Source organism: Apis laboriosa, unplaced genomic scaffold (genome assembly GCF_014066325.1).
Source record: "Apis laboriosa isolate Shangri-la unplaced genomic scaffold, ASM1406632v1 scaffold152_cov153, whole genome shotgun sequence".
Classification (NCBI taxonomy): domain Eukaryota; kingdom Metazoa; phylum Arthropoda; class Insecta; order Hymenoptera; family Apidae; genus Apis; species Apis laboriosa.
Window position 1 is genome coordinate 194,435 of NW_025221902.1, and position 12,417 is coordinate 206,851.

At 25.8% G+C, this 12,417-nt stretch overlaps 1 protein-coding gene across 2 annotated transcripts; it reads left to right on the forward strand.

Annotated features, from left to right (window-relative positions):
* The first annotated feature begins 9 nt into the window (after positions 1-9).
* LOC122710807 (pre-mRNA-processing-splicing factor 8) lies at positions 10-12,009 on the forward strand. 2 transcript variants are annotated; one of them, XM_043928936.1, is made up of 30 exons: positions 10-134; positions 874-1,121; positions 1,383-1,551; positions 1,718-1,882; positions 2,081-2,296; positions 2,596-2,934; positions 3,196-3,301; positions 3,385-3,913; positions 3,993-4,219; positions 4,362-4,688; positions 4,783-4,989; positions 5,073-5,363; positions 5,434-5,814; positions 5,901-6,139; positions 6,330-6,476; positions 6,580-7,144; positions 7,245-7,571; positions 7,694-7,863; positions 7,992-8,139; positions 8,263-8,552; positions 8,666-8,857; positions 9,186-9,380; positions 9,462-9,633; positions 9,723-10,010; positions 10,118-10,311; positions 10,427-10,808; positions 10,922-11,125; positions 11,248-11,372; positions 11,483-11,637; positions 11,710-12,009. In XM_043928936.1, exons 2-30 carry the CDS (start codon positions 902-904, stop codon positions 11,862-11,864), a joined length of 7,125 nt encoding a protein of 2,374 aa, XP_043784871.1. In that variant the 5' UTR covers positions 10-134; positions 874-901; the 3' UTR covers positions 11,865-12,009. The 2 variants fall into 2 exon arrangements, with proteins under 2 accessions (XP_043784871.1, XP_043784872.1); XM_043928937.1 differs by lacking the exon at positions 10-134 and adding an exon at positions 363-380.
* The last annotated feature ends 408 nt before the right edge of the window (positions 12,010-12,417 follow it).

The following is a 12,417-nucleotide window of genomic DNA, read 5'->3' on the forward strand; positions in this document are numbered from 1 at the left end:
TTGTTCTCTCAATTGGATATTAAATTATGGTTAGGTTGCAGAGAGGAGCATCTAAATACTTACATAATTTAGAGCAACAATAGCGTCACTTTTACACATATACTTGACATGCTTGATATCATATAAAAAATAACGTAAGTTTACAATTTATAAATATTTCAAATAAAATTTTATTAAATTTTATGTAATTATATCAAATAGAAAAGAAAAAAATAATTAAAATTTTAATTATTTAATGTTTTGTACAATATAACGATATCTATTTACAATATTATATTGATTACAATCAATCTTTGTATGTATTTGCTATTTGCTATTATTCATATTAGATGACTGAAATATTTCACATTTTTGTCGATTATTTAAACTAATTAACAATTGTAAGTAAATTGAAATAATAAAGACATATTTATTTCAACGAAACATGTAAAATTTTATAAAATATATTGTAAGATTTTAATGAAACTATCAACAATTATAACAGTATCTATAAATATAATGTAAATTCATATAGTTATACTTTAGTTATGATATATTATTAAAAATATTTTTTTTAATATATCCATCAATAGAAACATTCATTTAAATAATTTATAGTTTATAGGTTATGTGATACATTATTGAAATATATATTTGATAATACAAATGTTTATTTAAGTAATACATTTTTATATGAATATATATCCATTAAATTAAAATAAAAAAGATAAGAAAAGTATAAATTTAATTAATCAATGAATACTTTTATTTAAATTCATAATTATATATATATATTTAGATAATCCTTCATCATTTTAATATATGCATATTATTTTATATTAAATTTATATAAAAGTTATAAATATTAAAATATGATATAATGTTTTATTATAGTTTTGTTCTACTTATTTAATTTGAAAAAATGTCAATTCCACCATATTTATTGGGTCCTAATCCTTGGGCCACTATGATGGCTCAACAACAAGCTCATGCTCAGTTAGCTGCAGCTCAAGCTCATGCTCAAGCTGCCGCACATGCACAAGCTGCACATCATGCTCATATGCAAGCAATAGCAGGACCACCATTACCACAAATGCCTAAACAACCAGAAGTTTTATCAGAAGATAAACTTCAAGAAAAAGGTATTTAAAAAATTAATATTTTCTAAACTTTTGAAAGGAAGATTAAATTTAAGTTAATATGATGATTGTGTAATAAAAATTTGAAATTGTTATTAATTTAAAGATTTTTTAGTTATGATAGAGTTTTTTAGTTAAGATATAAAGATTTATATATACATTATATATATATATAATATCATTATATATATATTAATGTATATATAAAATTTATTATTTATATTATTTATATTAATATTATTTGAAATATTTATATAATTTTAGCTCAAAAATGGCAACAGCTTCAGTCAAAAAGATTTGCCGAAAAAAGAAAGTTTGGTTTTGTGGATGCTCAAAAAGAAGATATGCCTCCTGAACATATAAGAAAAATTATTAGAGATCATGGAGACATGAGTAGTCGCAAATATAGACATGACAAACGAGTTTATTTGGGGTTAGTAAATATGTGTATCAAAAATTAAATATTATTAGTATATTAATGTGTAAATATAATGTGTAATAATATTTAATAAATAATATTAATAAATAATATTAATAAATTAATATTAATGTTTTTATAAAAAAAATAAAAAAAAAATAATTTCTTGATTTTATTTTAGAGCATTAAAATATATGCCTCATGCAGTTATGAAACTTCTAGAAAATATGCCAATGCCCTGGGAACAAATTCGAGATGTAAAGGTTCTTTATCATATTACAGGTGCAATTACATTTGTAAATGAAATTCCTTGGGTTATAGAACCTGTATATATTGCACAATGGGGGTAAGTTATAAAAGAATAAAATTTTATTTATTCCATTATTTAATAATAATAAATAAATATATTCATAAATATATTCTGAAGTCATAATATATTCAAAAAAGAATCATAATATGATTTTAAAAATACTTTGTATATAATATATATAATATCTACATTTCATTTGTTTATTTTTTTTTATTATTATTTTTTATTATATAGTACAATGTGGATTATGATGCGAAGAGAGAAACGGGATCGTAGACATTTCAAAAGAATGAGATTTCCACCATTTGATGATGAAGAACCTCCATTGGATTATGCGGATAATGTTTTGGATGTAGAACCCTTGGAAGCTATTCAAATTGAATTGGATTCAGAAGAAGATGAATCCGTTGCATCATGGTTTTATGAACATAAACCACTTGTTGGTACAAAGTAAATATTGATTGAATTTTAAGAATTAAGAATATTTTTTATTTCATTTATTTATATTAATTATTTAAAATGATAAAATTTGAAAATATATATATTTTTTATATTATGATGAATCGCGTAGGGGTCCTGAGATCAACTAATATGTGAGTTGATGGCTATAGTAATTTGACAGTCTTATTCGAGATGAGTACTACAAGTTACTATTAGCTAGATAAAACGCTATACTGAATTGATAATTTATATTTTATAATGTTAACATTATTTACCAAAATTACACTTAATTATTAATGATATTACAGGCATGTAAATGGATCTACTTATCGAAGGTGGAATTTGACTTTACCACAGATGGCGACTTTATATCGTTTGGCTAATCAATTATTAACGGATTTAGTTGATCAAAATTTCTTTTATCTTTTTGATCCAAAATCATTTTTTACTGCAAAAGCATTAAATATGGCTATACCTGGTGGTCCAAAATTTGAACCATTAGTGAAGGATTCAAATGCAGCCGATGAAGATTGGAACGAATTTAACGATATCAATAAAATTATTATTAGACAGCCTATAAGAACAGAATATCGTATTGCATTTCCTTACTTATATAATAATATGCCACATTTTGTGCATTTATCTTGGTGAGTAATATAAAATTGTTCAATAAAATAAATATTCCCACACGAGTTTTAAGATTCATTTATTGTTAGCTTATTAAAGTCTTACTAGCAGTGTGGTAAAGTAATAAAAGGTGATTGTTATTCGTATCCTTTGTACAGTATAAAAGGCAACTGCTGAAATCACCTACAATATTTAATGAATGCTTATGTATAATTTTTTAATATAATTTAAAATGAAATTAATAGAATTACAATAATGAAATTTTTAAATTATATTTACAGGTACCATGCTCCAAATGTTGTCTATATAAAAACCGAAGATCCTGATTTACCTGCGTTTTATTTTGATCCTTTAATTAATCCTATTTCTCATAGAAATTCACTAAAGGTATGTATTTAAATATATTTAATTAGAATAATTGATATAAGCTATTATACTTTTAAAATGCATAAATTTTATATATTTTTTAGACAGTGGAACCACAAATTGAGGATGATGAGGATTTTGTGCTTCCTGAAGAAGTACAACCTTTTCTTCAAGAAACGCCGTTATATACTGATAATACAGCGAATGGAATAGCTTTATTATGGGCACCAAGACCATTTAATACTCGTTCCGGCAGAACAAGACGAGCCATTGATATTCCTTTAGTGAAATCTTGGTATAGAGAACATTGTCCACCAGGACAACCTGTTAAAGTTCGAGTTAGTTATCAAAAACTATTGAAATACTTTGTGTTGAATGCATTAAAACACAGACATCCTAAACCACAAAAGAAACGTTACTTGTTTCGATCTTTCAAGTCAACTAAATTTTTTCAAACTACTACAATAGATTGGGTTGAAGCTGGTCTACAAGTCTGTAGACAGGGATATAATATGTTGAATTTACTCATTCATAGAAAAAATTTAAATTATCTTCATTTGGATTATAATTTTAATTTGAAACCGGTTAAAACTCTCACGACGAAGGAAAGAAAGAAATCTAGATTTGGAAATGGTAAGTGCTAAAAAAATATATACTACATTCATTTTATTAGTAATGGTATAAAATTATTAAGAAAATTTTATTTTTTCAGCTTTTCATTTATGTCGTGAGATTCTACGTTTAACGAAATTGATCATAGATTCTCATGTACAATATCGTTTGAATAATGTTGATGCATTTCAACTTGCCGATGGATTGCAATATATTTTTGCGCATGTTGGTCAATTAACTGGAATGTATCGATATAAATATAAGTTAATGCGACAAATTAGGATGTGTAAAGATTTAAAACATTTAATTTATTATCGTTTTAATACGGTAAGAATACACGGTTGTTATTAATGTTATTTAATATTATTACTATCATTATATTACATTACTATCATCATATGTTATTAATATCATTTAAATATTATAATAAATTATTAATTATTTTTATGATGGATATATAAATGGATAGGGTCCTGTTGGAAAAGGTCCTGGTTGTGGATTTTGGGCACCAGGCTGGAGAGTATGGCTTTTTTTTATGAGAGGAATTACACCATTATTAGAAAGATGGTTAGGAAATTTGTTATCTAGACAATTCGAAGGTCGTCATTCAAAAGGAGTTGCAAAAACCGTAACAAAACAAAGAGTAGAATCGCATTTCGATCTTGAATTAAGAGCATCAGTAATGCATGATATTGTAGATATGATGCCAGAAGGAATTAAACAGAATAAAGCTCGTACAATACTTCAACATCTTAGTGAAGCATGGAGGTGTTGGAAGGCTAATATTCCGTGGAAGGTTTATTTATTATAATTTAATTTTTAATTTTTTTATTTATTGATAATATAAATTTTCCGTTTGTATTAGTTTTTTTGACCAACACTTTCTCTAGGTTCCTGGATTACCAATACCGATCGAAAATATGATTCTTCGTTATGTTAAAATGAAAGCAGATTGGTGGACCAATACTGCACATTATAATCGAGAACGTATTAGACGTGGAGCAACTGTAGATAAAACTGTGTGCAAAAAGAATCTGGGTCGTCTTACGCGACTCTATCTTAAAGCCGAGCAAGAACGACAACATAATTATTTGAAGGTACAATGAAAATAAATTAAAAATAAATAATTTTTAAAATCAACAATCATTAATTTTTGAACTTTTGATATTTTTGCATACAGGATGGTCCTTATATTTCTCCTGAAGAAGCAGTAGCTATATATACTACTACTGTACACTGGTTAGAATCAAGAAGATTTGCTCCTATACCTTTTCCACCATTGTCTTATAAACATGATACTAAACTTTTAATATTAGCTTTGGAACGCTTAAAAGAAGCATATAGTGTTAAGTCAAGATTGAATCAAAGTCAACGCGAAGAACTTGGTTTAATAGAACAAGCATATGATAATCCACACGAAGCGTTGTCTAGAATTAAACGTCATCTTCTAACACAAAGAGCATTCAAAGAGGTTCAAAGAGCCCTTCTACAATTTTTACACTGTTTATTTTTATGATATTTTCATATATTTTTTTTTATAGGTGGGAATTGAATTTATGGATCTTTATAGTCATCTGATTCCTGTATACGATGTCGAGCCTCTTGAAAAAATTACAGATGCTTATTTGGATCAATATTTATGGTATGAAGCAGATAAACGAAGATTGTTCCCACCATGGGTTAAACCTTCAGATACAGAACCACCCCCTTTATTGGTATATAAATGGTGTCAGGGTATTAATAATCTACAAGATGTTTGGGATGTTAGTGAAGGGGAATGTAATGTGTTATTGGAATCAAAGTTTGAAAAATTATATGAAAAAATTGATTTGACATTATTAAACAGGCTTCTTCGATTAATTGTTGATCATAATATAGCCGATTATATGACTGCAAAGAATAATGTTGTTATAAATTATAAGGTATGTTACTTATTTTGTTAATTTGCATGTATCAATTGTTTTGTATTAAATAAATAATGAAAAATATAAGATATATGATTATTTAGGATATGAATCATACAAACAGTTATGGGATAATTAGAGGTCTGCAATTTGCATCATTTATAGCACAATATTATGGTCTAGTATTAGATTTGCTGGTTCTTGGATTGCAAAGAGCCAGTGAAATGGCTGGTCCTCCTCAAATGCCAAATGATTTTTTGACTTTCCAAGATGTAGCATCAGAAACAGCACATCCTATTAGATTATATTGCAGATACGTTGATAGAATACATTTGTTTTTAAGGTAAAATTAAAAATTTATAATTTTTTTAAAAGATTATATTGTTCATATATATACATATATACTTTGCATTTTAATTAAATTATTGAGTTATAAATTGATATTTATAAATTTCTAATTTATATTAATTAATAATTTTCTATTTTATATTAATAGATTAGATAATTAGTAATTTTCTATTTTATATTAATAGATTTTCTGCTGATGAAGCGAGAGATCTAATTCAAAGATATTTGACAGAACATCCAGATCCTAATAATGAAAATATCGTTGGTTACAATAATAAAAAATGTTGGCCTCGAGATGCACGAATGCGTCTTATGAAACATGATGTTAATTTGTAAGTAAATAATAGTTATAGTAATAATCGTTAGTTCTTCTTTGTTATTATTTTTATTTAATTATTTTATAAACTTTAAAATTTTCTTTTTTTTATCTTACAGAGGTCGTGCTGTATTTTGGGATATTAAAAATCGGTTACCTCGTTCTACAACTACGATACAGTGGGAAAATAGTTTTGTTAGTGTATATAGTAAAGATAATCCCAATTTGTTATTCAACATGAGTGGATTCGAATGCAGAATTTTGCCAAAATGTAGAACTACTCATGAAGAATTTACACATAGAGATGGTGTGTGGAATTTACAAAATGAAATTACGAAAGAAAGAACTGCTCAGTGTTTCTTGAGAGTTGATGATGAAAGTCTACAACGATTTCATAATAGAGTTAGACAAATCCTTATGGCTTCTGGATCTACAACTTTCACAAAAATTGTTAATAAATGGAATACAGCTTTAATTGGACTCATGACTTATTTTCGTGAAGCTGTAGTGAATACACAAGAACTCTTAGATTTGTTGGTAAAATGCGAAAATAAAATTCAAACACGTATTAAAATTGGTCTTAATTCAAAAATGCCTTCGCGATTTCCACCAGTAGTATTTTACACACCGAAAGAATTAGGTGGACTTGGAATGCTTTCGATGGGACATGTACTTATACCTCAGGTAAGCTAAAAAGTTAAAAACTATTTTCAGAAATATTACTATAATATCTCAATATTTAAAAAAAAAAAAAATACAAATATAATTGCAAAAAATGTTACAGTCAGATTTAAGATGGTCAAAGCAAACTGATGTTGGTATTACTCATTTTCGTTCGGGCATGAGTCATGATGAAGATCAATTAATTCCAAACTTATATCGATATATTCAACCTTGGGAATCAGAGTTCATAGATTCTCAACGAGTATGGGCAGAATATGCATTAAAACGACAAGAAGCTAATGCTCAAAATCGTAGGCTTACTTTGGAAGATCTTGAAGATAGTTGGGATCGTGGTATTCCTAGAATAAATACTTTATTCCAGAAAGATAGACATACCCTTGCCTATGACAAAGGTTGGAGAATACGTACAGAATTTAAACAATATCAGGTATTATCTTATTGCATTTTATTATTGAATTTATTTTCGTTTATATTTTACATAAGAAATATTATTTTTTATTTATATTGTTATTTTTATTAATTATATTTTTTATATATATTTGATTTTAGGTATTGAAACAAAATCCATTTTGGTGGACTCATCAACGTCATGATGGTAAATTGTGGAATTTAAATAATTATCGAACAGATATGATACAAGCCCTCGGTGGTGTAGAAGGTATTTTAGAACATACTCTTTTTAAAGGAACATACTTTCCAACCTGGGAAGGTCTTTTCTGGTAATTCTTTTTTGATTTTTTTCCAATTCCATTTTTAGATTTTTTAAATTTAAATAAAATTTAATCATAAAAATTTAATCAATAAGAATTAAAATGCTGATCTATCGCTTATTATTTTTTTTACACAGGGAGAAAGCATCTGGATTTGAAGAATCTATGAAATATAAGAAATTAACTAACGCACAAAGATCTGGCTTAAATCAAATTCCAAATCGTCGATTCACTCTATGGTGGTCACCAACTATTAATAGAGCAAATGTTTATGTTGGTTTTCAGGTAATATTTATATATAAATTTATTATAATTATTAAAAAATATATATTTTTGATTGTTGTCAATGATTTCTTGAAATTTTTATTTATTGTATATAAATTTTGTTTATTGTCTATTTTTTGTTAGGTTCAATTGGATTTAACAGGAATATTCATGCATGGTAAAATTCCAACATTAAAGATTTCATTAATTCAAATATTTCGTGCACACTTGTGGCAAAAAGTACATGAATCGATTGTGATGGATCTTTGTCAAGTTTTTGATCAAGAATTAGATGCTCTAGAAATCGAGACTGTTCAAAAAGAGACCATTCATCCTAGAAAATCATACAAAATGAACTCTTCTTGTGCTGATATTTTGCTTTTCTCTGCATATAAGTGGAACGTATCTAGACCATCGTTACTTGCCGATTCAAAGTAATCATTTCTTTTTCTTTTATTTTCATTTATATATTTATAGAGAATATATTTTGTTATTAATATTATTATTATGTTATTAATATATTATTATTATGTCATTTTTTGAACAGAGATCTTATGGATAATACAACTACACAAAAATATTGGATAGACGTGCAACTTAGATGGGGAGATTATGATTCTCATGATATCGAACGATATGCTAGAGCTAAATTCTTAGATTATACAACGGATAATATGTCTATTTATCCATCACCAACAGGATTATTAATAGCTATAGATTTAGCTTATAATTTACATAGGTATATGTTTTAATATTTAAATATTTTTATTCAATTTAATTGCAATTTTAAAATTATATTGGAATTAAAAATTAAATTATCAAGATGTAATCCTTGATATATATATTCGATTATATCAAATATTTATTTCCTCTGATTTAAAAATAAAAATGAAATTTTTTTTCATCTCAATATATTGAATGTTAAACAAGATATATATTTAAATATGTCAGATCAAAAACGCAAAAGATGATTTTTTTGATCGATATATAAAATAAAAATAATCATTAGCAGATAATGTTCATGTAAAAATATTTCATAATTTATTTATTTGCATTTTTGTTTATAGTGCTTATGGTAACTGGTTCCCAGGGTGTAAGCCTCTTATACAACAAGCAATGGCAAAAATAATGAAAGCTAATCCTGCTTTATATGTATTACGAGAACGCATTCGGAAAGCATTACAACTTTATTCATCAGAACCTACTGAACCATATTTATCTTCACAAAATTATGGAGAACTTTTTTCGAATCAAATTATTTGGTATTTTTTTTTTTTTACATTTATTTTTATGATAAATATGTAATTGTTATATCGAGCATTTTTTTTTATTTGATTTATTAGGTTTGTTGATGATACTAATGTATATCGTGTTACAATTCATAAAACATTTGAGGGTAATTTAACTACAAAACCTATAAATGGAGCAATCTTTATTTTCAATCCTCGGACTGGTCAATTGTTTTTAAAGATTATTCATACTTCCGTTTGGGCTGGTCAAAAACGTTTAGGTCAGGTAAGATACATTTATTATAATTATAAAAAACTAAATAATGAATATAATTGAAAACTTTTTTTTCTATAATTAATATTATATTATCATAGTTGGCAAAATGGAAAACTGCTGAAGAAGTAGCTGCTCTTATTCGATCTTTACCAGTCGAAGAACAACCGAAGCAAATTATAGTAACAAGAAAAGGAATGTTGGATCCTTTAGAAGTGCATTTACTAGATTTTCCTAATATTGTTATCAAAGGATCAGAACTTCAATTACCATTCCAAGCTTGTTTGAAAGTTGAAAAGTTTGGTGACTTGATATTAAAAGCAACAGAACCTCAAATGGTATTATTCAATTTATATGATGATTGGTTGAAAACTATTTCATCGTATACGGTAATAATTTATAATTTTTTTTATTAATTTTCTTTTTTTTTAATATTTTAATATTTATATTTTTTTAAATATATTTATTTATCTTTATTTTTTTTTTTTATATATAGGCATTCTCACGTTTGATTCTAATTCTTCGTGCATTACATGTCAATACTGAAAGAACAAAAGTTGTTCTAAAACCTGATAAAACAACTATAACAGAACCACATCATATATGGCCTTCTTTGACAGATGATGAATGGATTAAAGTCGAAGTACAATTGAAAGATCTTATTTTGGCTGATTATGGTAAAAAAAACAAGTATGTATTTTTTATTTATTTATATTTATAATATTTTTTTATTTATTTATATGTATAAAAATATAAATATCCACCTAATATGAAATTGTTTATTATGAAATTATATTATTCTCAGTGTGAATGTTGCATCATTGACTCAATCAGAAATTCGAGATATCATCTTGGGTATGGAAATTAGTGCACCCTCTGCACAACGTCAACAAATTGCTGAAATAGAAAAACAAACAAAAGAACAATCGCAGCTTACAGCAACGACTACAAGGACAGTAAACAAACATGGAGACGAAATTATCACGGCGACAACTTCCAATTATGAAACACAAACATTTAGTTCAAAAACTGAATGGCGAGTAAGAGCAATTTCTGCTACCAATTTGCATCTTCGAACTAATCATATATATGTATCATCCGATGACATTAAGGAAACTGGTTACACATATATTTTGCCAAAGAATGTTCTCAAAAAATTCGTCACTATTTCAGATTTACGAGCACAGGTATGCCTTTTATATACTTGATTTTATAAAAATAAATTTATTTTTCTTATTTTCACTAAAAAGAAATTAAATATATTATTATTATGTTGTTATTATTATTGTTATTTGTGTAGATAGCAGGGTATTTATATGGAATTAGTCCACCAGATAATCCACAAGTTAAAGAAATACGATGTATAGTTATGGCTCCACAATGGGGTACTCATCAAACAGTCCATTTACCTAATACACTTCCAAATCATCAATATCTTAAGGAAATGGAACCTCTCGGTTGGATTCATACTCAACCTAATGAGCTGCCACAATTATCGCCACAGGTTTATATTATCAACATATATTGTTGAATACATATTTATTAATATATTTTTATTTATAATTATTATTTAATTTATTGTGTATTTTATATTATGTTATTTTATATTAATTTATATTTGATTAGGATATATCTACTCATGCTCGAATAATGGCAGAAAATCCGATTTGGGATGGAGAAAAGACTATTGTTATTACTTGTAGTTTTACGCCAGGATCTTGTTCTCTTACGGCATACAAATTAACACCTAGGTTTGTATTTGATTTTTTTTTTTGATAAAATTTGTTATTTATCGTCATTGTTAAACATTTATTGTTTTTTTTGTTATTATTAAATTTTGTATTTATTATATTTACTGTAGCGGCTTTGAATGGGGAAAGCAAAATACCGATAAGGGAAATAATCCTAAAGGTTATTTACCGAGTCATTATGAAAAAGTACAAATGTTATTATCTGATCGTTTCCTTGGTTTCTTTATGGTCCCAAGTCAAGGATCTTGGAATTATAACTTTATGGGTAAGATTTGATTTTTGTTTTTTAGTTAAAACCGAAATAATATAATTATTATTTTTTTCCTGGCGGTTATAGGTGTGAGACATGATCCAAACATGAAATATGAATTGCAACTGGCAAATCCAAAAGAATTTTATCATGAAATTCACAGACCTGCCCATTTTTTGAATTTTTCCAGTTTAGAGGATGGAGAAGGAGTTGGAGCTGATAGAGAAGATGTATTCGCATAAACAAATGATAAAAAAAAGAATGAAATGAGAATAGAAACTCGATATTATCAATATCGTATTCATTCTCTCTATAACAATGATATTTATGTGTTTATATACAACTAAAATATAATAATTTTAAATAAATAATAAATAATTAGTACATTATAATAATAAAATTTTGGATCCCTAATATATAATGTTTAATGAATAGATTTATTTTAATATTACTTCAAATTTTAATTACTTTGTATTTCAATATCGTTTTAGAATAAAATATATATATAATATGTGTTTAATTAAATGTATATGTAAAAAAAATGTACAAAATTTTTGCATATTTGATTTGATAAAGATAAAGAATAATATACATTTTGATATAAATAATATTTTTGTCATTTTCTTATTTTATAAAATAAAATTTACAAACTTTATAATAAAATAATGAATAAAATTATTATTATATTATATTAAAATTTAAATTATAAAAGAAAGAGAAATAACTATGATAAAATAGATTTAATTTACTTATACATTATTATTTTAATATATTGACATTAAACTTAATATTTTC